General features: G+C 41.6%; 1 protein-coding gene across 1 annotated transcript; it reads left to right on the top strand.

The window, feature by feature from the left end:
- The first annotated feature begins 20,804 nt into the window (after positions 1-20,804).
- Positions 20,805-22,166, top strand: LOC142174266 (secreted RxLR effector protein 161-like). Its single transcript, XM_075240057.1, has 2 exons — positions 20,805-21,092; positions 22,017-22,166. The coding sequence occupies exons 1-2, from the start codon at positions 20,805-20,807 to the stop codon at positions 22,164-22,166; spliced, it is 438 nt and encodes a 145-aa protein (XP_075096158.1).
- The last annotated feature ends 5,429 nt before the right edge of the window (positions 22,167-27,595 follow it).

Below are 27,595 nucleotides of genomic sequence, written 5' to 3'. Positions count from 1 at the left end.
ATGCTTTGATATTTCAGTTGGAGAGAAAAATAGAGGAACTGGAACATCTTTGGGGCAAAGTCGGCCAGGCCAAATGTGAGCTTAACGAGTTGAAGGCTCAAGTAGATGCCCAAGTTGCGGCTAAGGAGGATGCATTGACTAAGGCTTCTACCCTCGAGGTACAAATCCATAACGCTCATGCAAATGATTCTATCTGAGTGAATATGATCACAAGGCTCGAATTCGAGCTTTTGAAGGTGAAGGTTGAGGTGGTGAATGCCCAAGCTGAGGCTGTAATAAGCCGTACTAGGGCAGACCAAAAAGTGCCGACCTATTTGAAGGGCGCTGCCTATGCTAGAGCTGAGCTGAGGGAATCTCTCGATCATGATAACAATAGTAAAGAGTACGTGAAGTGTAAATCTCGGAGGGAGACCCTCGAGAAAATTCATGCCAGGGGCTTCGACCTCTCGGAAGAGATCGAGCAAGCCAAGGCGGAAGAACACGATGCTAAATTCCTTCTGTCTGATGCCGAGGATAGAGAGGATGAGACCGACGAGCCATAGTCCTGAAGAGGGACGTAGATTTCCTTTTCTGATACTGTACATAGTACTTTTGAAGTATGTTTTAAATGGAACTTGTATTTTTTCTCGAGTATGTATAAAGAGGGAAACCTCGCAGTTATTTTTCTCCTGCATTTCTTTTCGCCTTGACTTTATCCAGGTGAACTGGTCTTTGAGCTGAGTGGAATCCTTAGATTCACGGTATGGCCTTGAGGCTCATTGGGCTAGCCCGTAGACTCTTACGCGCTTTTGGTCTTAGGCATATTTAGTTAATGGTTTTGGGTTCAATCTCTGAATCAGGTTACGACTCGAGCTCATTCGACCCTCAAGTTTATAAATTTTAAGTTGGTGACAGTGACTCTTACACTTTTAGTCGACACAACTTTTAGTGTGTGTGGGCTGGCGACAATGGCTCTTATGCCTTTGCCCTTAGGCATATTTAATTAACTATTTTGGGTTCAGTCTCCGAATCAGGTTACGACTCGAGCTCATTCGACCCTCAAGTTTTTGAATTTTATGTTGGCGACAATGGCTCTTACGTTTTTGGTTGATGCAACCTTTTAGTGTATGTGGGCTGGCGACAATGTCTCTTACGACTTTGCCCTTAGGCATATTTAACTAACTATTTTGGGTTCAGTCTCCGAATCGGGTTACGACTCGAGCTCATTCGACCCTCAAGTTTTTGAATTTTAAGTTGGCGACAATGGCTCTTACGTTTTTGGTTGATGCAACCTTTTAGTGTATGTGGGATGGTAACAATGGCTCTTATGCCTTGGGTCGATGCGACCTTTTGTGTAGGCTTTATTTTTCCCTCGATAAAGAGTTTTTGAAATAGTGTTTGCCTGACTCTTCAACGGCTTAATAAAAAACCTCGATTATGAGTCGTTATATGGCGATGATCGAGCACCTCGGGAGGTTTGGCTTGGATGCCGAGTATCTCGAAGCCGGTGTTTAGGAGCTAATGTGGTCGAATCTCTTTTGCCTATATCGAGAGTAGCCTGTTTAACCGGTTCTTTCCGAAGCATATTCTGAGTAATTGAAGGCCTATGATTTATTGCGATGGTCAGGCGTCCCCAAATCGCGTTAGTTTGGCTGGTACAGCCTTGTGACTGGAGTCATTTGTGTTTGGCTGGAGCCTTTAAGTCCCGAGTGAAGTAGTTTCGGCATCTATATCGAGGGTATGCTTTTTTAGGGATCTTACAAGTTCGATATATAGCCAAAACTTTGACATCTGGTTTATGCCTTTAGTAAGGTCTTACAAGTTTTTCATGCCTTTGAGGTCTTACATTTTTGGATACTTGGTATAAGTATTTTTCATGCCTTGCTTGAGCTCTTACATTTGTTGTTGTTGCCTTATGTAGGTCTTACGAGACCGAGGCTGCCCGCAAGTGTTCTTATGGCCTCGGATTTCGATAAGTCAATGGAGGTGGCGCTTGACGACAATCCCCGAGTCGTCGAGGGTTTCTTGACTCGGGAGCCATTACTTGTAAACTTAGTATTGCCTCATTGAGGCTTACAATTTCGGAATTTCCGACCCAAAGGTCATTTGAGTCTCTGACGCTAGTCCCCGAGTGTTCGGGCCGTCTTTTGGCTCTAGAGCTGTTTTGTGATCTTGTTGTTGCCTCATTGAGGGCTTAAGAGCTCGAAGCTCTGACCCGGGGGTCGCATTGTTGTGAGTTGTTGATGTCAGTCCCCTAGTGTTCGGGTCGTCTTTTGGCTCTAGAGCCATTTTTTGCAAAAAATGTTGAGATTTCTTGACACGCAAAATACTTTTGTGAAGTATTCTTTGATTACTTGGTGTAAGTATACATATCTTTGCTGTTTAAGGGCTCAACTATTCTATACGGACACGGTTCTTTCGATCGTTTGGCCCAGTATATTATCTTCCTATCGAGACCCCACTCGATGTGTCTTGGCTTTCTCCGAGTAGGTGGCCTTCCGGGGCGATGTCCCCCAGTATTCAAGGTTGATTGCAAAGGAAGCCTTGAATACTTGTTGAGTCTCCCTTAGGTAGCATATGGATGTTTCCTAGTTAAAAACCTTGCCGGTAAAACCCTTTTCGGGATAAAAACTCGATCTAAGTAAAAGAGTGCAACAGATGCTTTAAAACCTTAAAGTCTTTGAGCTGGGTCAACACTTATGTCGTCTCATTCGGCCACCTACATAAAGATGGGTACGAGATGTAACTTAAAAAAGGAGATGGTTGTACCTTGGTGGCGATGATGCTTTGATCCTCAGTAGGCCTTCAACTATCTGCTTGAAGGGCGCGGTACGACCCTTTATTTGTTCATTCAGGAACAACCGAGAATATGCCTTGTGAACGCCGTGTTGATTTCGTTGAGGGTTCGAGGGACGGGCATAGTTTGGTCGACTAGTCCAAGTTGCTTTGTTGTCTTTGACTTGATAATATTGACCGAGCTACCTATACCCACAATCACAAGTTTAATTTGAAATGTATCCATAAGAAAAGAAGTTACTAGTGCGTCGTTACGGGGCCAAGATAGAGCCTCAAGTTTGACTCTTCCTGGTGAGGGATGTTTTCGTTCTCCTAACCATGGGTTCCTGCAGGGCATCGATACCATAAAAGATAGTGTGGGTGACATGTTGCGGCTCATTTGCTTCATTCTTTTTTGGTCGCCTCTCTTTCCCGAAACTAATTTTTTACTCGATCGCTGAGGAATTCTTGGAGGTGACCTTTGTCGAGTAGTCGGGCTACCTCTTCCTGGAGTTGTCGGCAATCTTCGGTCCTGTGACCGTGCGTATTGTGAAATTCACAAACTAAGTTATGGTTCCTTTGTGAAGGATCTGATTGTACGGGCCTTGGCCATCTAGCGTCTCTGACTTTACTGATGGCGAACATGATATCCGGTACATCGATGTTGAAGTTGTATTCTAACAAGTGAGGTGCCTCCGTCGACCTTGTGTACCTATTAAAGCCAGCTCTATTGATGAGTCCCCGAGGATTCTGGCCTCGATCCATCCTTCAATCATTGCGGGGTATGTTGCGCCTTGGGGCATTCCTCTTGTCGTCGGTGTATGGCTGGTACCTTTCCTTGTTTGGTTTTGGCTTCTTTGCCAAAAGCTGGCTTGGGTATACCGAGACCTAAGGGGCTCCCAGTTGGTCTTTCTCTACCCTGATTTTCGATTGATATCGATTGTGAATGTCCGACCAAGTCACAGCGGTATATTCGACCAGGTTCTGCTTCAGTTGCCTCGAAGCCACTGAGCTTTTCTCATTTAGACCTTGAGTGAAAGCCTGTACTGCCCAGTCATTGTAGACTGGTGGTAGTTCCATCCGTTCTATTTGAAAGCGAGATACGAACTCTCGTAACATTTCGTTCTCCCTCTGCTTGATCTTGAAGACGTCAGATTTCCTTGTTGCTACTTTGATGGCACTGGCATGTGCCTTTATGAATGAATCTGCCAGCATGGCAAATGGGTCTATGAAGTTAGGATTTAGGTTGTGATACCACATCATGGCCCCCTTCGAGAGTGTTTCCCCGAACTTCTTTAGTAAGACGGGCTCGATCTCGTCGGCCTTTCTGTCATTGCCATTCACTGCGCCAGTGTAAGCAGTAACGTGCTCATTGGGGTCTGAGGCCCCATTGTATTTTGGGAGGTTCGGCATTCTGAACTTATTTGGAATGGTTTTCAAAGCCGTTTCCTCTAGGAACGTCCTTTGTATGAACTTCTTCGAATCTACACTTTTCAAGACTGGGGGTGCTCCCGGAATTTGGTCGACCCTAGAATTGTCGACCTTCTTGTCGTTGGCTTCTATCTTCTTCTCACCCGATTCGATCCTCTTTGTGAGGTCCTCGAGCATCTTTATGATAGCGGGTTCGGCTACCGACCCATTTTTGCTTGACCTCTCCGGCACCTGCTCGACTGGGGGAGCCATCCCTGGAGCAATCATACTGGGTGTTTTCTGGTGACTTTGTAGCTGAGCAATCGCTAGTTGTTGTGCCTGCAACATTTCAAAAATGACGTGAAGGCTAACCTCCCATTCTTCCCTAGCCAGGGTTTCCTGAGCTTCTTGTCGGTCTCCTTGGTGCACGCTCCTGTTAGTATGGGAGCTTACATCGACGTGTTGAGCATCGCGTGAGACTGCATCCACGGAGATCGGTTCTAGCGCATTCTCAGGGTTTCGTGGTGGTACGCAGTACCTGGAACATCTACACCATTTTCTCCGTAGTTCCCCAGATTGTTGTTTACTAAGTTGGACATTTTGACCTGAAATCGAAGATCTTGGATAAGAAAAATCATGAAAGATAACTTGCGTTGTCTAGCTAAACCAGCAAGAAATTAATCACTATTATTTTTAGCCCCACTGTGGGCACCAAACTGTTTACTGTAAAAATAGTAATAACAATTAAATTTGATTTAGTGGTTCAAAAAATACGTGATCTATTTTTATGCTAGTTGTTAAGTAGTAGATGATATGTGAGAGTCTAAAAAGGAAATAAGATCTTAAGAGCGAGGTGTTAATCAAACCGAATTACTGTCAATCGAGGCCTCGAGCTTGCCTATTTGAGGGCCTCAGGGTAGAGTCTAAAGCTTGGCTGGGAACTATCGAAGGCAGTCGATGGTGGATAACAGTTATAAATAAATCAAAGGCGACTCTATATGGCCAATAATAAGCAATAAATGAAGAATAATAGATAAAACACAATAGATATGAGCAATAAATGAAGTAATAAGATCAAGAGAATATGTTAGAGAGCATAGATAATGTTCTTGTATATTTAGTATGGAGCAACAGACCTTACAAAATGGCAAGGATCCCCTTTGTATAGGATGGGAAATTCCAAAATAGTATAAATACATTAATTACAAAGATATGGACTGGTACAGCCATTTAATGCATTGATTCGCTTTTTCGACTAAACCACTAGGCCTAGCCAGCTATATGTATGTACCTTGGGAACTTCACCTTGATCCGTCGAGACCGTTAATTCCATTTCTTCGAGGCTAGTCATTACTCATATTGTCTCGAGGTGGAGCCGTCAAAAATTCTCGGAGTCGATTACTGGAAACCCTCGAGATGCCATGAAATCGAGTCGTCGATTTCCACCGTATACAAGAGGCACCACCGATAGTAAGAAGACTGCTGGAAAAATGGCTAACAAGTGCACTAAACACCATACTTGACAAACCCGCCCAAAGTGATGGTAGGAATATGGCACATGCAGATATCACGATAAACAAGGGTGAGCAAGATGCCCTCCGTATAGGTAACACTTATGTTGCTAATGACGTAGGCAATGATACACTTGCAGCCGTTTTCAAGAAAATGGAGGAGATGGAAAATGAAAATAAGGCACTCCGTGACCAAATGAAGGAACACCAAGAGAGAGTTGACAAAATACCATACGCTCCAAAGTTGCTACCAAAATGCGATGTTGGTCGTTTCATCGATCAACCATACAGTGAAGAAGAGCCCCCCTACACCATTCCAAAAACCTTCAAAATGCCGCCCTGCTTAAAGATATATTATGGTACTACCGATCCAGAAGACCACATCATCCATTACGTTACAACCGTAAAAGGTAACGATCTCTCAAAAGAGCAGGTACCATTGGTGCTATTGAAAAAGTTTGTCGAAACCTTAACAGGGGGAGCCTTGACATGGTACTCTCAACTACCAGCACAATTGATAACAACATTCAAGAAAATGGAAGACAAATTCATCACCGCCCATGCAGGAGCCAAAAAGGCATAGGCTAGGGTAAATGACATATTTATCGTAAGAAAGATGCGCGGCGAGGAACTCAGGAACTTCTTAGCTCGGTTCAACAGGGTGAGAATGAGCTTGCCAAATGTATTAGAAGGAATGGCAGTAGCAGCCTTCCAGAATAGATTAAATAGAAATGGGTCGAGAGCGACAAGAAAATTGCTAAGCAGGCTCATGAAATACCCTCCAACTACTTGGGAAGAAATCCATAACGCCTACTACGTCGAGGTACGAGCCGATGAGGATGATCTAAATGGCCCGACCCAACGGTTGATGTCATTTCAAACCGAAGCAAGGAAAGATCATCGCAACGATTGTCAAAAAGATCAGTTGGGGTCCCACCCCGGTCGGGAAAAGCATCAACCCTACATCGAACATCTGCACTACCACCATCACGACGTACGGATGCTCCTTCTCGACATATGGCGTCATATCGACCTGAGAAAGGTATGCATCCACTCCTATCCACTCACAATTTTTGTGTGTCTCCTTCAAAAATAATGTACGCCCTAGAGAAACTCGGTCCAAAGGTGAAATGGACACAAAAGATGAGGTCAGACCCCAGCACTCGGAAGTCAAGCGCTTTCTGCAAATTTCACTAAGAAAGGGGTCACAAAACCGAAGATTACATAGGACTGCAACAGGATGTAGTACGAATGTTAAACTAGGGTCACCTGAAGGAGCTGCTGAGCAATCGAGGACGGGCTAACTTCGCTCACGGACGCGAACAGCCCCAAGGACCACCAAAACTGCCTTCTCCCGCTCACACCATATAGATGATCATCGGCGGGGGCGATGGTGCCGCGATCAATCATGTCAAGTTTACCACCACACATAAACTCAATTGATCAATCACCCACGAACGATATGATGACCTCGAAGACAGTATCATCTTCGATAATTCAGATGCCGACGGTTTGTCTATCCCTCATTATGATGCTCTTGTTATCACTTTACGTATCACAGATACTAATGTAAAAAGAATAATGGTTGATGACAGGAGCAGCACGTGTATTATCCATCCTCAAGTCCTCGTGCAGATGAGACTTAAAGATAAAATAATACCGTGATGTATACCGCTAACAGGTTTTAATAATGCAGTTGAACGAACTTTTGGAGAGATAGTGTTACCCGTCCTAGCCGAAGGAGTCACTCTAGAAACGACATTTCACGTCATGAACCAGGAAACAACTTACAACTCCATCATAGGGCGCCCGTGGATACACGCCATGTGAGCGGTCCCTTCCAGTCTCTATCAAGTGATCAAGTTTCCTACCCCATAGAGAATATTCAACATTCGATGGGAGCAACGCACCGCACAAGAATGTTATCGCACAGCCCAAGATTGCACACACACCCAACAACTCAAAGGAGCAAATGTGGAAGCATAGCAATCAGCAATGTTGGGAGCCAAACTTGACATGCAGACAGATGTTATCAAGGGCCCCGACATCGTGGAAGCATCCGAATCAACGATAGAAAAACTTGATCAGGTGCTGTTGGACGGCAATGACAGCACAAAAAAGGCTTATATCGAGCACAACCTCTCGGAACCAGGTAAATTTCATAAGTTCTTGACTGACCACACCGATCTGTTTGCATTCTCCCATGCAGATATGCCAGGTATCCCAAAAGATATCGCCACCCACAAGTTAAACGCCAACCCCCTTTACCCGCCGGTGCGGCAAATGAGAAGGAAGTTCAACGCCGCAATCAACGAAGTCGTCAGCGAAGAGGTCGACAAGCTGCTCACAAATGGCTCCGTCCGGGAATCGAAATATCCTCAATGGGTCGCCAATGTGGTCATGGTGAATAAAGAAAACTGGAAAGTGGCGGATGTGTGTAGATTTCACAAACCTGATCAAGGTATGTCCAAAAGATTCTTTTCCATTGCCACACATCGACCAGCTCATCGACGCGACAGAAGAACATGAGTTGCTGAGCTTCTTGGATGCCTATTCGGGTTACAATTAGATCCTCGTGGAAGAAGAAGACCAGGAGAAAACCACTTTCATCACTCACCAAGGAACATACTGCTATAAAGTGATGTCATTCGAACTGAAGAATGTAGGGGCGACATATCAGAGATTGGTCACCAAAATGTTCAAAAACCAACTCGGTAAAACAATGGAAGTCTACATCAATGATATGCTGGTTAAGTCAAAAAGGAAAGAAGATCATATCGATCATCTGAAGGAAGCCTTTGACATATTAAGACGGTACGACATGAAACTAAACCCCGAAAAATGTGCCTCTGGCATAAGCTTAGAAAGTTCCTCGATTTCCTAGAGTCACAAAGAGGCATCGAGGTCAACCCGAAACAGATTATGGCCATCAAAGGAATACCCGAAACACTGACCAGCAAAAAGCAGGTACAAAAATTGACGAGACAGATAGTCGCCCTATCGAGGTTCATCTCACGGTCATCGGATTGATGCCATAAATTCTTTAATGTATTAAGGAAAGACAATGGGCACCAGTGGAATGTAGAATGAGTCAATGCCCTAAGGAAACTAAAAGCGTACTTGTCTTCGCCACCCTTACTCGCCAAAGCAGACCCAGGCGAGTGCCTCCTAGTCCACCTAGCTATATTTAAAGTCGCGGTAAGTGCAGTTCTATTCCGAGAAAATGAAAGTACACAATCTCCAATTTACTATATCAACAAAACCTTAATTAATGCCAAAACAAGGTACCCCCCACCTTGAAAAACTGGCTCTGGTGCTAGTCGTAGCTTCACGAAAGCTTAGACCATATTTTCAGTGCCACCCCATAAAGGAGGTGACAACCTTTCCTCTCAGAAGTATCTTACACAAGCCAGAATTATTGGGTCGGCTGGCTAATGGGCCATAGAACTGAGCGAGCACGATATAACATATCAACCACGAACTGTAATGAAGTCGCAAGTGCTCACCGACATCATCGCTGATTTCAGCACAGAGATAATGCTCGAACTCGAGCAAGAAGTGCTTTGCACTTCATCTGAGTGATCCGACCTCTAGGTCATCTACACCGATGGCACGTCCAACGAGTCGGGATCGAGACTAGGACTCGTACTCAAAGTCCTAACGGGCAAAATAATTCGTCAATCTATACGATGCCCTAAAATGACTAACAATGAGGCCGAGTATGAGGCCGTAATTTCAGAATTAAAATTGGCCCTCAAGTATGGTGCTTGGCGGATCATCCTCCACTACGACTCTCAACTCGTTATGAATCAAGTTACTGGGACATTCCAAATTAAGGAGAAAAGGTTGAAGAAATACCAGACTGAAATCCACAAACTGCTGCCTGAATTCAACGAATGCCGATTCGACCAAATACCCTGAGCACAAAACATCGAAGCATACGGTCTCGCCAAGCTGGCAGTAGCAACTAAAAACATCACCAAGGAGAACGTGGTCACCCTCCTCCACTCATAAATAGACCAAGTTGAGGTAAATTCTATAAATTTAACTTGGGACTGGCGTAATCACATCATATCATATCTACAGGAAGGAACACCCCCACAAGATAAAAAAGAAGCCAAAAAGCTCCGAATACAAGAGACCAAATAAAGTCTCATAAACCAAGACCTTTACAAAAGGACGTTCGGCGGCCTGTTAACCAAATGCCTCGGACCAAATCAGACAAGGTGTGTGCTCGAAGAGGTACACGAAGGCCATTGCGGCGCCGATACCGACAACCGAGCCCTCGTTAGGTGTCTTATTCGTGTAGGATACTACTAGCCCACTATGAAAAAAGAGGCCGCGGAGTACGTCAAGAAATGTAAGCAATGCCAGAAATACGCTCGTATGATACACCAGGCAGGGGAACCCCTACATTCCATCACCTCTTCATGGCCATTTATAAAATGGGGGATGGATATCGTCGGGCCCCTCCTAGCAGAGCGAGGTAAGATACGCTTCCTTTTGGTTTTAACTGACTATTTTTTCAAATGGGTGGAAGCATGTATGTTCGCTCAAATATGTGAACAAGAAGTCATCACGTTCATCTGGAAAAACATCACATGCCGCTTCGGCATACCCAAAGAAATCATTTGCGACAATGGACCCCAGTTTGTCGGGAAAAAGATGACTGAGTTCTTCAAAAAATGGCATATCAAGCGGATACTCTCCACACCATATCATCCTGTTGGCAGAGGTCAAGCGGAATCCTCTAATAAAACAATATTAAACATATTAAAGAAAAAGCTTGAAGATGCCAAAGGGCTATGGCCGAAACTGCTACCGGAGGTGCTATGGGCCTTTCGCACAATGCCGAAGACCAGCACATGTGAGACACCATATTCACTGGTCTACGGCACTGATGCAGTCATACCCGTTGAGGTCGGGGAACCTATCCTGGGATACTCCAATGAGAGTGGATCAAGCAACGACGAAAGCAGGTTACAAGACCTGGATGAGGTCGAAGAACGAAGGGATATGGCACACATAAGAATGGTGGCCCAAAAAAACAAACAAGAAGGCCAAAGTACGACCACTCAGAGTCAGGGACTACGTACTAAAGGCCAAAACGCAAGCAGCAAAGGACCCGAATGAAGGAAAACTGGGAACAAATTGGGACGGGCAGTACAAAATCACAGCAACAGCAAGTGAAGGAGCATTCCAACTAGAAACAATGGAAGGATAACTATTACAAAATAACTGGAATATCGCCCTCTCAAGTATTTCCACTTCTGAAAAAAGACACCGCCCAAGTCGTTCTTTTTTTCCCTCGCCCGAGTTTTGTCCCAATCGGGTTTTCTCAAGGAGGTTTTTAATAAGGCGACGAGGGGGACGTCCCGAGGTTCGAAGTATTGTTCATTGCCCCGCCTACTGATTATATCTCCAGGCCGAGCAATGAAGGGACTAGATATACTCTCCATTATATGTACAAAATTGATATGTTTATCCGACATATGAATAAAATCACTCTATTATGTATACGAAATCAACACGCGTCTCTAATGTATGAATGAAACTGGCATCCACGATACTCCAACAAATAAAATAGAACGACACCCTCACGACGGGATATTACTTCAGCGCCAGCTTGAAAGCAACATCCCAATGGCTAAGGCCATCGACAAAAAAATGATGAGTTCGATATCATTCGAACCACGACGGGATATTACTTTGGAACCAGCTCGAAAGTAACATCCCAATGGCTAAGACCATTAAACAATATGAGTTAGATATCACTCGGACCACGACGGGATATTACTTCAGCGCCAGCTCGAAAGCAACATCCCAATGGCTAAGTCCATCGACAAAAAAAGTGATAAGTTCGATATCATTCGAACCATGACGAGATATTACTTCGGCGCCAGCTCGAAAGTAACATCCCAATGGCTAAGGCCATAAAAAAAATGAGTCCGATATCACTCAAACCACGAAGGGATATTACTTCGGCGCCATCTCGAAAGTAACATCTCAACGGCTAAGGCCATCAACAAAAAAAATGATAAGTTCGATACCATTCGAACCACGACGGGATATTACTTCGGCGACAACTTGAAAGTAATATCCCAATGGCTAAGGCCATAAAAAAAATGAGTTTGATATCACTCGAACCACGATGGGATATTACTTCGGCACCAGCTCGAAAGTCGCATCCCAATGGCTAAGGCCATTGACAAAAAAATGATGAGTTCACTATCATTCGAACCACAACAGGATATTACTTCGGCGCCAGCTCAAAAGTAACATCCCAATGGCTAAGGCCATAAAAAATGAGTTCGATATCACTCGAACCAAGACGGGATATTACTTCGGCGCCAGCTCGAAAGTAACATCCCAATGGCTAAGTCCATCAACAAAAAACGAGTTCGACATCATTCAAACCATGAGGGATATTACTTCGGTGCCAGCTCAAAAGTAACATTCCAATGGCTAAGGCCATTGACAAAAAATGAGTTCGACATCACTCGAACCATGACATGATATTACTTCGGCGCCAGCTCGAAAGTAACATCCCAATGGCTAAGGACATCGTCAGAAAAAATGAGTTCGACATCACTCAAACCACGACAGGATATTACTTCAGCGCCAGCTAGAAAGTAACATCCCAATGGCTAAGGCCATCGTCAGAAAAAATAGTTCGACTTCATACAAACCACGATAGGGCATTATTTTGGCACCAACTAGAAAGTAATATCCTTATGGATAAGGTCATTGATAACGAAAAGAGGTCAACTAAACTCAATACAATAAGTTTAGCATTTCAACAAAGTGTCGGAGTGACATGACTGCGACAGAAGTCGTCGCCAAACAAACCAAAGAAAGGAAACAACTCAGAGATGTACGATCAAAACGACCTTCATTTACAGTAAATATGTTACAAATATTTGTCTTTACAAAGTGCTCAAAGATGCCCTTACAAAAATTGCGATGCAAAAAGTAAGTACAAAACAAATACTACACATCATTTCCGGTGGCATACACGTCTTCGTACCAAGAGTTGGAGGCAAGTCTGTTTGTATCATCAGAATTAATATCATCTCTATCGGGCGTGAGAGGATCGTACTCGCATGCCTCACGAGTTGCAAGAGCCTTGGCACGTACATCCCGAAGCTCCGCTTAAAATGCCCTCCCATTAACATGAAGAGCCTTGCACACATCAAGCTGAGCCTCGACATGAACCCACAACTCATATAAATGTCGAGGCACGACAGGATCAGTTGGAGCATGAGATGTAGAAGGTTGTGACTGTCGTCATATGTCCTCCGCTTTCAAAGAATCCACTCGCTTGTTCAATGCGGACAGTTCCGCCTCCAACCCTTGAATATGCCCCTCAAGTTCTGATGTCTTAAGTGTAGACGTCTTCATCTCCTTAGTCCTCTCTAACCTACAAACACGAAGTGCGTCTTTTGAAACTGCAGCCTCAAAAATAGCAGTCGCCCTCTCCCTCTCAGCATGGTCCAATCTATCAGTACTCACACTCAACTCACCCTTAAGCTCATCGACCTCAGCCGTCTTCATATCCAGTTCGGAAATTAAACTGGCTACCTTTGCTTGAAGGTAGGCATTTTCGGCCACTACTCCCCTACTTAGCTCGAGCTCATCCTACATAGCTCTAAGGGTTGCCTCAAGCTCACTGCTACGGGCAACGACCTTCATAAGGTCCTCATCTCGTTCCTTCAACTCCTCGAACTTACGCGCCAGTTGATCCGCCATCTGCTTGAGCCCTTCATGGAACAATTGGAAGTTGCGATCCTGATTGTAGATGTCAAACATTGCACGATGTTTGGTGTGATGTTCTTGGTACTTGGAAGACATCTTTCCATAAATGGTCGTCCTCCTCCTTTCCCGATTCTCACGCTCGATCTCCATGATGAGCGTCTAGCACGAGAAGCAAAGTTAGAACAAATGAGCCAAAAATAGTAACGCAGATCCAATGACAAAATAAAAAGAAATACATTTACCCGTAGAGCCATGCCAGAAACACTCCGAGACAACTCCGCATTACTCATCAATTTAAGTGCCTCACTCTCAGGGGCGGAACACAAAGGGGTAAAAATGGATGCCACCTGATCATAGTCCGACAGTAAGTCATAGTCCCTAGGAGCGACTATGTGTCGATCGAAACCCTCCATTTTGACCTCTATGTGCGTGTAATACTCCAAAAACTCGTTAACAGCCATTGGGTCGACGTCAGAGCCTGAGCCGTCGCTCTCGGCGCGTAAACCCCCGCCCACAGTGGATGATGCGCCACCCTTGGCGGAGCGTGTAGCCCCCCTCCTTGATAAACCCCTTCTATTTAGGGAAACCTCCCCGCCAAGATGGCGTCGGCCATAAACATGGGTACCGGTGCCGTCTTCGATGCACCCGTCCTACTCTTACCAGTATCAATGACTGTGCTCTTTCCGAGCTCTATCCTCCTCTTTTTTCTCAACAAAGATTCGTCCCCATTAAAGGACTCATCCACGAGGTGATGGACTAGTAAAGAAGGGATCTCCCCCTCACAACCATACCCGAGAGAGGTCTCTCCCCTGTACTGACTGAGCATGACCCTCTCGAGCAGACTCATCCAAAGTGAATTGCATTCCTGCAGAGGCACAGCCTGACGAAATGTAGGGACTGGGGCCCTCCGCCTAGAAGCTTCGTGACCTGTTGTCATAAACAGTGGTATCAATAAACAATGTTATATAGCCGAAGAGTGATACAGAGGAAGACACTTATCAGATGAAACTTTCAGCCCAAAATGTTTCACGAATGCGAGCCAGTCTCGAGTCTCCGCTGCATGGGGTAGAAGAAGGCTACGCAATCCCTTATACTTGCAATGGGATGGGGTGGTCACCCCATAGCTGCAAAAGAGAGTCACAAATAAACATTAAGCTGAATGAAGTAGAAAAGAAAGAGTAATGTCACGACCTAAACCGATGGGCCGCGACGGGCACCCGGTACCTTACTCAATTGAGTACCAACGTAACATAACTTTCATATTATTCCATCATAGGTAAATGAACCAGAGTAAACCATGAGGAAATACAAACTTATACATATGAAGTACGGGCCTATAAGACCAAAATAATCACTCGTGTACTGAACATAGGCCAACAAGGCCATTCAATCTTTTACATACATGACATTTGTCTACAAGCCTCTAAGAATACATAATTTTTGAAAAGGTTGGGACAGAGTCCTTCCATACCAAACAATACACATCTAAACCATACTAACCAAACAAGCAACTCCGAAGCAAATGGACTGCACCAACATCTTCCACTGAGCTGATAGCCTACTTGGAGGGCTCTCGACCTGTCTATCGGGACCTGAGGGCATGAAATACAGCATCCTCGGGCAAAAAGGGACGTCAGTACAAATAATGCACTGAGTATGTAAGGCATATAAATAAGTACATAACAGACATGAAGGTAATATAGAGTAAATGACTCCACCTGTAAGTCTGAATAACTTTGTAAATCATGAACTAATTATAGTATCATGCATATGTGTATGAATGTCATGTCGTGCATAGGTATATGTTTCATAACATCATCAGCCTCTAAGGACATCCCATCATATCATCTTGGCCACTATGGGCAAAATTATCAACGTATACCAGCTGATCAGGTGGTGGTGCGTATATAACGCCATAACCTTTACCATATCCCATATACATATATATACATACATATATACGCATATATAATGCCATCTAGGTTCATGGGTAAATGTACATGAATGCAATTCATGAAAATTACATTAATAAAATCTCTTAGTGTGTCATAAGGCCATTATGCCTTTGAATAATATCGTGAAGTAAACCTTTTTCTTTTTTCAACTTGCATATTTTTCTGAGATACATGCACAGATAATAGAATAATATGACACATGGGAATTCAAGAATGTAGGCATTTATAATACTTCTATGACATAATCATTTGTGGAAGTTGTGCATTTGCTCGTTTCGTTTGTATCGTATGGATCGTGCCAAAAGAAAGAAGGGATAGCCTTAACATACCTAGAGTAGTGAAAAATTCGTATGAATTTCCAAATTCCCTCACATTCGTTCTTGGCTTTTCCTTTCTGTATAATTCTCTTACCAAATGAAATTTGGTATTAATTCAAGAGAAGTGACTATCATTCTTGGCTTTTGCATCTGTATGTCTCCATTACCAAATCGAGTTTGGTATTAATTAAGAGGAGTGAGTATCATTCTTGGCTTCTGATTCCTTATCTCTCCATTACCAAATGGAGCTTGGTATTAATTTAAGAGGAGTGTAGGGACAAGTATAATGATTTCTCTTTCTACATTCCTTGGCTGAAAGTCTCTTAAGAGATGAGAAATTCAATTTGAATTAGAAAGGTTATTTAACCTTTAAGTGGGCTCCACTTTATAAGATGACTAATCCATATACTTCTTTAAGGGTGCCACATAAATTTATGACTTAAGAGTCATATTTAAGCTAGTTTCTTGGCTGCCACGTTGGGGCCCTTAAACTTTATCCAAAAACTTTGATTTCTTAGTTAATTATCATATCAAAATCATTAAATAACCCAATTATCCACATAACTTGGAATTATCTCAAATTACTTAAAATACTACTCATTTTTGACACACCTTATACACCTTACTATCATGGTCATGTAGTACCTTGTATGACACTAGTCCATAAATATCGGGTATTAACGCTCGGCCCGTATTTTATCCCAACATGCCAAACTTGGACAAAAATTCATTTTGTTTGACTTGCTTCCCCTCTCATCTTCACGAATTTACTCATCAATTGTGAATATAATAATCCTTATAGTCTCCGAATAATCTTTTCCTTGGACTGATGTAAATTACCTTACCTTACGACAAATTCAACGTACAATACTACAGGGTGCAACGTCATCGTAATTTAATACTACGAAACATAACATTACCGTAATCTAATATTGTAGGGTGCAACATTGTCATAACTTAATACTTCAAAGTGTAACGTCATCGTAATGTAATACTGCAAGGCGTAATATCATCGTAATATAATACTGCAGGAGGTAACATTATCGTAATATTGCAGGGTGTAACAACATCCCCCCCCTTTGGAACATTTGTCCTCGAATGTTGACTGATGCTCTTATCGTTTTCATAACTTATAGCACTTGTGAATACCTTAATACTCTCCTTTCCATTTAAGTAGTTGCTCTGTGAATAAATCCAAAGTTTAGTGTATTCCCGCCTTTAGTCTTTTTGCTCATATCATGACTTGTGGTCGAAATCTTTCTAATCTCGTAACTGCTACTACCTCCTATCATGTAGCTTGTATGACCCTGGCCTTGTAAGTGTGCATATGAGCATAATTATCCCTTTTTCCTTTTAGCTTTTAGTCAATCTCTAGGCCTTACTTTGTAAACATATACATGGCTTAATAGGATGCCTCTCTGGGTATCTATAGGTGTACTGAAGTTCCTCGCTTGATACTTTGTATAACTTGCAAATATGGCCATATCTTATTTCATAGATCTAGTCATCCATTCTAATAGGATTGATATGTTTTCAATATATTTACCTTATGTTTTGATGATCTAACAAACTTAATATCAAGAACCAGATAGGGAACCTGACTCACTTGGATTACACTGCATCTAACGAATTCCAGCCAAATGTGAACTTGTTAAAGCTTTAGGAGGTAGGAACCCAAACAAGGACCTGATACTCTTGTGGGTTCCTCACGACAGTACAAAATCAATTGGACACAGTTGGAAATGAAGATTCTGCCGTATTGCATTGTGTCCAGTGCCCACTCATTCTCTAACCAACTAAAGTGCTCACATCACTTCAAATTATGTGATTAAGGTGTACCTACAATGAGTCTATACAAAGCATCATTCAAGTTACTCAACTCAAGACAATCTGGGTGGTGTGCATAAGAACTAGATCAGGAACCTGATCCCTTAGTACTTCTCTGACAGAAGTCCAAGTCAACTATACAGCTGAAACGCAACTGAGTGACTGATTGCAACTGTACAAAGAGGAACACAATAGGGACCTAGTCTCTTAGGGTTCTCTGACATAAGTACAAGTCAACTACAACTGGAAAGCAATTGCAGAAAGTGACTACCTGTAACAGTGCAACAGACAATACAACAGACAGTGCAGCAGTCACTTCCCTTTGAGATTGGACATCACTAAGGATGTCTTGTGTAGTATAAACCTTATGCAAGGAACAAGTTTCAGGTTCCAACACTTGCAAATACAGAAAACAAAAATTCTCTGAAGTGCTCAAGAACCTCTCTCAAGAACAAAGCTGCTTCAACCTCAAGGACCTGATCCAAGATCGAAAATATCTTAAGTCCTTAGGCTGTTGAGTCTTTGTTATGCGTTCTTCATTGTAATTCCTAGTTTGCTTTCTTAGAAGCATTGTCTTAGGAACAAACCAAAATTCGTAAACTTCGGAGTTCATGTTATGACTAGGCATAGTCATAAGAAAAAGCCTTTGTAACCGTAGTGTGACAAAGTGGCTTGTGGTGGAAACATCACAAGTTAGTCAAAGCCTTTGTAACCGTAGTGTGACAAAGTGGCTTGTGGTGGAAATACCACAAGTTAGTCAAATTCTTTGTAACTAGGATAGTTATAAAGTGGCTTGTGATGAGGGCATCACAACTTAGTTGAAGTCTTTGCAATAGGGTTATTGTAAAGTGTCTTGTAATAGGGAGATTACAAGTTAGTGAAGTTAAAAGCCTATAGGTGTAGGTCGTGGTTTTTTGATCCCCTTGTGTGGGATTTTTCCACGTAAAAATACTCGGCCTTATTTACATACAACTTTACTAGCATTCACTGCAGAACCCGATAAAGGACCAGGTACTCTACTATTTGGTAGATTCACACAAACTTAGCACTACACTAAACTGATATAGGACCAGATCGCTATACAGTTTGCTTTATCAGTATTTTCAGAGGAAACAAATAGAGAACTCGGTTCTCTATATAGTCTGGTGGACGCACAGTCTGTAACAAGTGGTATCAAAGCAGGTTCTTTTTATCAGGCTAACACCAAGGAAGGATCCTCATGGCTGCTCCACCAACTCTAGAAAGGAGAAAAACAAAGAAGGAAAAGTACTGGGTACTTAAAGCTGCTAACAATGATTCGAGTGAGGAAGATAGTTACATGATTTACTTAACCAAAAGGTTTCAGAAGATGGTCAGAAGAAATGGAGAAATTCCAGAAAGGGACAACTCTAACAGATCAAAGAACAATGATCTTTGTTACAAGTGCGGAAAGGGTGGACACTTCATGAAAAATTGTCCTCTCTTGAAGCAAGAATTCTCCAAGAACTTCAAAAGAAAAAGATCAGCTGAATATGACTCAAACTTTGCATTGATGGCACAACCAGATGATGATGAAGACGAAGAAAACAAAGAGGTAAATTTTAGGGATGTTCAGATAAATCTGAAATCCTATTCTCCAAGAAAACTCATGTCTTTAGCTAACGTATTAATCAATGCCTTTCATAGTTTTGTGGAGGATAGGGATTCTTTGACCTTAGAGTTAGCTTAATCTGAACAAACTAGAGACGACTTAGTGGCTGTAGTTATTGACCATAAGAAAACCATTGAAATTTTCAGAAAAGAAAAGAATGATCTTTTGGCAGAAATTACAGACCTAAGGGAAATAATCGTGAAACCCTAGACTAAGTTAAATCCTAAAAATTCTGGAAAAGGAAAGGAGATAGCCAGTGAGGAACACATTAGGATTGAAAATGAGTTGAAAGCTGCTAGAACTAGGATATGTGGTGAACTCGAGAAAAATAGGCAGCTTCAAGCTGAATTGAAGAGAGTAAAAAGTGATCTTGAGAAATCTCTCAAGTGGACCTGGTCCTCAGATGTTGTCACTACCATGTACTTCAAAAATAGTGGAAACATGCAAGGAATCAGGTTCCAAAAAGAGAAAACTCCTTACAACCTTCACAGCAAGTACGTCACAGTTCCTGATAACTTGTTGTGTACCCATTGTGAGAACAATGAGCACTTCAAAGAAAATTGCCATCCAGGGCTCAATCTGTTCAGAAAAATAAAGTGCTTATTGACAAAGTGACTACTAACAGGGGACCAGGTACCGCCCGCAAGAAACCAATATTTTCTGTATGGACTAGAAAAGCCCTTATCCATCCCTTCTATCATAACAAGGGACCCAAACTAGTTTGGGTTCCTAAATCTAAGCCATAATTTAGATGTGCAGGGAATAGTGGGAGGAAGCAGACTACAATAGATCATGGACAGTAGATTCTCAAAGCACATGACTGGAAATACCATGGATTTTCTCTCACTGAAAGCCCTGCAAGGAAGGGTTGTACCCTTTGAAAAATGGAAAGAAGGGGTACATTCTAGGTATGGGGAGGAAAACAAGGTAGAAGCTCGTGACTAAGGTGGTGATATAAGCTGCTTGAATGCAGTTGATAATGATTCGAAGACCTGGCATAAAGGATTTCATATGCTATTCAATGGGACATCCTCCTCTAAAAAGGAGGAAACAGTGGTGATTAAGATAATGAACCACTTTTAGTCCTTGGGAAATATCTGGAGTTTCAAATGGGAAGGCTGATTTGATGAGTAAGATGAAGGAGATAGGTGAAGACAATGCAATATCCTCTTCTACTTCTCAAGAGGAACCTGGTACTTCTATTATTACCCCTGAAGCCTCGTCGAATGCAAACTGGATTACTGAAATGCAAGAGAAACTGCATCAACTTGAAAGAAACAAGGTATGGCACCTGGTACCTAGACACTCAAATAGAACCATCATAGGGACTAGGTAGTGATTTAGGAATGAGCTCGTTTCTCTTGGGAAATGGCTTCACAAGAGGAAAGATTAACAATACATTGTATTTGAAGAAACGGGGAAGGAACCTGCTCATTGATTAGATTTATGTGGATGACATCATATTTGGAGCTAAAACTAACTCATTATGTGAAAAATATGCTAAACTCATGGGAAGTGAGTTTGAAATGAGTATGATGGGGGAACTGAATGTCTTCCTGGGTCTTCAAGTGAAGCAGTCCATAAAGGAAACGTGTATCAGTCAGAAATGCATCAAAAAACTCTTGAAAAGGATTGATATGGCAACATGGGAATCATTGGATCTCTACTCTACCTTACTGCCAGCAGGCTAGACATTGTATTCACTGTGGGATTACATGCAAGGTTCCAATCAAATCCTGAGGAATCTCATCTGAAGGCTGCTAAGAGAATTCTGAGATATTTTAAGGGCACACAGAACCTGGTTCTGTACTATACTTCAGGTGACAATTTCAACCTTATTGGTTATGTTAACACTGATTATGCAGGTTATCTGGTGGACAGGAAAAGCACATCTGGAATGGCTCATTTCCTGAATCATGTTTTATCTCATGAGGTACTAGGAAATAAAGTTTAGTAGCTCTCTTAACAGCTGAAGAAGAGTATGATGCAACTACCTCGTGATATGCTTATTCACTGTGGATCAAGCAAAATATTGGAAGATTTTGGTGTATACATTGATTGTGTACCGATTCTATATGTCAACACCAGTTTTCTCAACATGTCAAAGAACCCGGTTCTACACAAGAAAACCAAGTACATTGATATCAGATACCATTTTCTTAGGGACTATGTGGAAAAGGGTCTTATTTGTATTAGATTTTGTTGCACAAAATATCAAATTGCAGATATCTTCATCAAAGCTCTGAGCAGGGAACACTTTGAGAAACAAGATGGCATTGGGATCACTTGAACCTAATTGAGAACCTGGTTTTGCTAACATGACTATGATAGTTACACTAAGGTAAAATTGGCTAAAGTTTTTTTTGACTAGGCCTAACTCATATCTATACCGTTGCAGGTAAACACGCATGATGATCATAGAAGCTAAAGGAACAGTGTTGAACTTTAGAGGAGAGCTGCAAAAACCCTTTTACAAAAACAGGCCAGGAACCTGGTTCCTACACCACAGGTTAGTAGTAATGTGTTTTTCGCATGCTTGTTCAAAGAAAAAGATAGCAAAATTAATTCAAGTGCCACATCATCTGACTTTTCAAACCAACAGTTCTAAACCATTGTCTCTCTTTGCACCTTTTACCATATCTCTCACCATGGCCAACGAATAATCGACTTTTTCTATCGCCATCTACATCACTCCCACATCTCCTTCTCCCTTAACATCATCACCAGAAACCCACTTCTTCAATATACCTGATACTACTGTACCCATATCGGTTTCCTCCTCCTCTCCAATCACCTCATCTCTAGTCTCACTTCCATGTGTTGCAAACCCTACTTCTCCTCTGTTCCTGAATCTCAGGGGGAAGAAACTCCATTCTTAGGGAATGAAAGAACTCTGGTGCTTTTTGAGTCTCCGATTTATGACACCGTCATAGAAGAATCTGTTGAAGAACTTGATTCTCTTTTAGCTAAAACAAACCAGGTGGTTGTAGAAGAAAGAGGCTTTTGAGTCTGCCTTGTAGAAGAGTAAGCAGAATATTAAAAAAAAAGAGATGAAGAAGTTGATGAAATAGGGGACGATGTGGCTGATAAAAACATTCCAGTGGTTGAGGTTGATAAAGATGTTGTGGAGGAATCTAGTTCCTTAGTGAAAAGATCTAAAAAAAAGGTGTGGCTGAGAAATATTTGTTTGAGGGTGACATTCTGGCTATTACAAGCAGGAATGGGAAGTTTATTAAAATATCTAGAAAACAAAAGTGGGAAACTGTGGGAGGACCTGGTTCAATGAAGACCATTCTAAGTGCCAGTGGACTTGGGCAGGAGAGTTAACTCAGAAAAAGTCGTATGGGGTCACACGCTTGCCCGACAATCTAGGAGATGGCAGGTATGAGACAAGTTCTAGACTTAGGCAGCTGGTGGAGAACCTGCCGGATAAACCGCTTGACTAACAGTTGTCTGCAACTACCCGCATGGACCTAGCTCTCAAAACCATTGTTGCCTCCTCTTCCAAGCCTCCCTCTTCTAGTGCCCTCTAGGATCCTCTCAGTGGCCAATTATCCTTTGCTCTGATGAGTTTGTGGCTATTGTTTTTCTTTTTGTTTGTCTTTTTGTGATGGCATGTTGGATTTCACCATGTTGCTCTTGTTGAAACAATAAAATTTCTTATCAATAAAACAGCTCTTCTTTTGCTTGTACAATGCTTGGTTTCCCTTTTGCTTCTCTTTTCTATCATGATTGTGTGCACATATGTGGAATGAGTTAGCTTTGTTGGACTTCTTTATGTCTTTTTTGTCTGACTGTGTCTTTTTGATGATGCCAAAAGGGGGAAGAATAGAGTCAGGGGGAACATATGCAGTTGCTGGTACCTTATCTGGTTAAGTCTAATAGTCAACAATGTTCAAAGTTTGTCATCATCAAAAAGAGGGAAATAGATGGGCTTAAGGTCTTTTAAGCTATGTTTTGATAATCTAACAAACTTTCTGTATGGAACCAGATAAAAGACCAAGAATAAGAGTAAAAAGTCAGGGGGAACATATGGGAAAACATGTGTGAGTAAGGGCATAAAGTCAGGGGGAACCTGTGGTCTCCTGTTATTCAATCTGGTTGTCTGAACTCTAACTTCTTGTTTTCAATGCTAAGTTTGTCATCATCAAAAAGGGGGAAATTTATAGGATTGATAGGTTTTCAATATCTTTGCCCTGTGTTTTGTTGATCTAACAAACTTAATGTCAAGAACCAAATAGGGAACCTGACTCACTTGGATTACACTGCATCTAACGGATTCTAGCCAAATGTGAACTTGCTACAACTTCAGGAGGTAGGAACAACAAGGACCTGATACTCTTGTGGGTTCCTTACGACAGTACAAAGTCAATTGGACATAGTTGGAAATGAAGATTCTGCCGCACTGCACTATTTCTAGTGCCCACTCATTCTCTAACCAACTAAAGTGCTCACATCACTTCAAGTGATGTGATTAAGGTGTACCTACAATGAGTCTATACAAAGCATCATTCGAGTTACTCAACTCAAGAAAATCTGGGTGGTGTGCATAAGAACCAGATCAAGAACCTGATCCCTTGGTACTTCTCTCACAAAAGTCCAAGTCAACTATATAGCTAGAACGCAACTGAGTGACTGATCGCAACTGTACAAAGAGGAACACAACAGGGACCTAGTCCCTTAGGGTTCTCTAACAAAAGTACAAGTCAACTACAGCTGGAAAGCAATTGCAGAAAGTGACTGCCTACAATAGTGTAGCAGACAATACAACAGACAGTGCAACAGTCACTTCCCATTGAGATTGGACATCAGTAAGGATGTCTTGTGTAGTATAAACCTTATGCAAGGCACAAGTTTCAGGTTCCAACATTTGCAAATACAGAAAACGAAAATTCTCTCAAGTGCTCAAGAACCTCTCTCAAGAACAAAGCTGCTTCAACCTCAAGGACTTGATCCAAGATCAAAGATATCTTAAGTCCTTAGGCTGTTGAGTCTTTGTTATGTGTTCTTCATTGTAATTCCTAGTTTGCTTTCTTAGAAGCGTTGTATTAGGAACAAACCAAAATTCGTAAACTTCGGAGTTCATGTTATGACTAGGGATAATCATAAGAAAAAGCTTTTGTAACCGTAGTGTGACAAAGTGGCTTGTGGTGGAAACAACACAAGTTAGTCAAAGCCAATGTAACCGTAGTGTGACAAAGTGGCTTGTGGTGGAAACACCACAAGTTAGTCAAATTCTTTGTAACTAGGATAGTTATAGAGTGGCTTGTGATGAGAGCATCACAAGTTAGTTGAGGTATTTGCAATAGGGTTATTGTAAAGTGGCTTGTAATAGGGAGAATGCAAGTTAGTAAAGTTAAAAGCCTACAAGTGTAGGTCATGGTTTTTTGATCCCCTTGTATGAGATTTTTCCATGTAAAAATCCTCGGCTTTATTTACATACAACTTTACTAGCATTCACTGCAGAACCCGATAAAGGACCAGGTACTCTACTATTTGGTGGATTCACACAAACTTAGCACTATACCAAACTGATATAGGACCAAATTTCTATACAGTTTGGTTCATCAGTATTTTCAGAGGAAATAGATAGAGAACCCGGTTTTCTATATAGTCTGGTGGACGCATAGTATGTAACACATTCGTATGGCTTTACTGCATCTACATGGGTCATACTATACCATAATTTGTTTAGTTCAATTTATTGTTATTGAGGTATGCTTACCAAACTCCTAGTTACTTTTGTTGCCTATCCTTTAGGTATAAATCTCAGTTCTTTAATTCATTACCGTTCTCCTTAAGAAGAATGGCGTAATATCATGGCATACTTTGTAACTTGTATCTGTCCATTGTTGATTCACCTCAATGTTGATCTAAAATCATCCACTTGAAGATTTGAAATATCTTACGCAATACATTGCTTCTTGGGCTTACGTTGCATTGAGGAATATTTGAAGTGATTTCCATAATCGTATTTCATAATGTCTCAATGTAATTTACCTTATGGGGGTATTCTAATCTCGTGCTGTCAGTGAAATCTTTTCTCCTTCTCTTCTTTTTTTTTCAAAATCATTATTCAAACGAAGGTACAAATGTCATTCTTTATCTACCACAATTACACCTTCATCTCTTTCAAATGATATTAGTCTTAGACTCCTCTGACTTTATTCAGGTTACACTGAGCTTTCTATAACTTAGAGAAACCATTAGCTCGCTTGTTTTCATGGGTTTAATCCTGAGGACTTATCCATTCTCGTTACCTTCTCACTTGCCCTTTCGTATCCTTACTCTTGCCTTCCTAAAACCTTGTCGCTTTGCCATACTTAAGCTCGCGACCTACCCATATTTATTTATATTACTCGCAACCTTCCTTCAACTTGCTTGTATCATAGGTTTCTTTATGTCACTCTGGAACATCAAGCGAGATATACATAGTCTCTAACTCTTCTTTACTGTCTTAATTAGCCTCCTCGATACCTAGAAACCATAGTCTATGAGATATACCACTAACGATGCCTCTATCATTCCTGGATATTGAATCCCCGTGTTTCTAACCTTCTATCCGAAGTATGGACTATTCACAACTTTCTGCATTTGAGTATCTTGTACATTGTCCACCTTTACTTTACTTATCTTAAAGTCTCACATCATATCTTCTATCTCTTTCATAACCCCCCCCCCCCCCATCCCCCTTCACATAGGTATAATCGCATCCACAACTTGAAGCTCTCTTATAATACTTGCACCTCTGGTACATACACAATCTGATGGTAGCCCTATACTGGTATTCTTCTAACTGGGTTTATCACAGAGCCGTTATAGAATATGGCTACGGTACTATTTCTCTTGTACCTCTGATATTATGAGTGATTTTACAATGTTCTCAATCATGATGTTTGTAACTTTCTGGGTCCAATAAGCACACTCCTAATTTACTTAGTTGATGTAACTATTTAGTTTCCCCTTTATTCTAATTAGCCTTTATGTAGGCTCAATCTATCTTTCGATCTGTGACTCATGGCATTTAGTTATTACTTTAGCCTTTTTTGGATGCTATGGAAGACCATGATATAATCTTCTAATGATTCAATCCTTTGTCTATGACCTGGACCTAATTCCTTCTTTTAGCCTATACCGGAGTCTTCTATGGCTGATCATTAATCGAATAATTCCTTTCGTTCCATTTCAGCTTTCTTCAAATGTAAGCAATTGCTTTTCCTGGTTTTTTTGCCCCCTTTTTTCGTGCATACTTAGCTTATCTGAGTTCTCACGCATGCTGAAGTTTTTGTCCAACTCATATGGTCTTGAATATTACTTTTGGTTTTTACTCCCCGCTCATTATCCATGGTAGGTGCAACTTTCTTTTGGAGTGCATACAATTTTGTAGTTAGACTGTTGTTATACAACCCTTTCCTCTTTAGGTCCATGTGCTTTGGTTCAAGCCTTCTTCCTTATTTACTCAGCTAGTCTTTCATTATAGTACTTAGGGAGAACCCTTGACTCTCGTAAAGCTGTGAGCGTATTATGGACATTTTGATGTATTTCCTTGCCTATAGTCATTCGTAGTTTCTTACCTCCATACCCTCGCTTGTAGGGTTGCTTCTGAACTGATATTTGACTATCTTCCTAGTGGCACTCTCTTTTATTCCTGTAACATTCATAAGGTACCTTTAAGTACCCTGACTCCCTATTTGAACATATCTCACGTATTATAATAACATTACAGCGAGGCTGAATTCTCCATGTTGGGGTTTACTACATTTATCTTACATGATCTGCTGATTTGTCTATAACTTTTTGTCTACTCATGACTAGGCTCTTCCTAAATCAACTACTAATTACTTGTCGTCCCATTCTCATATCCATTTTCTGCTTAATCTTTCTAGGGTTATTTCCTTGTCTTAACTTACCTTACGTACTGGCTCCTTATATATAAATAACATCTCGTGCAGGAACCCTTACTTTTTATGTCGTGCTTACATAACGTTCTGGAATCATAGCATATCTGTAACATTTGGATAAGTGCAACATCATCCCTTTCTCATTTTTATCGCATTCTTCCTTTATCATTCCATATTCCCCCCTTTAGGAAAGTACTATGACTTGGAGTTATGACGACTTGCCCATAGATATTTTTCATATTCATCTTTGGTGTCCTTTCACATCATCCATGACCCTTACTCGCCTTGCGATAATCCTTCTGTACCAAGGATAACAAATTTTCTTACTCGCAAGGGTGACACTTAGTGTAACTAGCACATAAAGTCCCTTAAGCTTAACTTTACTCATATTGCTTGCTTTATGGAGCGTCTCCCTGAATTACCATTCTCTAATTTCATCATGGATCTTCTTTGTTGTCAATTCTATTATCGCCGGAACGAAATCCGAAACTCTCACGATGCTGACTATTATCAAATCACTCAGTTCCTAATTCAT

This window comes from Nicotiana tabacum, chromosome 20 (genome assembly GCF_000715075.1).
Source record: "Nicotiana tabacum cultivar K326 chromosome 20, ASM71507v2, whole genome shotgun sequence".
NCBI classification, from domain to species: Eukaryota; Viridiplantae; Streptophyta; class Magnoliopsida; order Solanales; family Solanaceae; genus Nicotiana; species Nicotiana tabacum.
This window is presented reverse-complemented; position numbering and strand designations above follow the sequence as displayed.

Bases quoted from the DNA above. Each gene is read 5' to 3' on its own strand.
- LOC142174266 (XM_075240057.1), top strand. From the start codon at position 20,805: ATGGGAATCATTGGATCTCTACTCTACCTTACTGCCAGCAGGCTAGAC. The intron at 21,093-22,016 runs GTACTAGGAAAT...CCTGAATCTCAG, and splicing joins ATCATGTTTTATCTCATGAG to GGGGAAGAAACTCCATTCTT.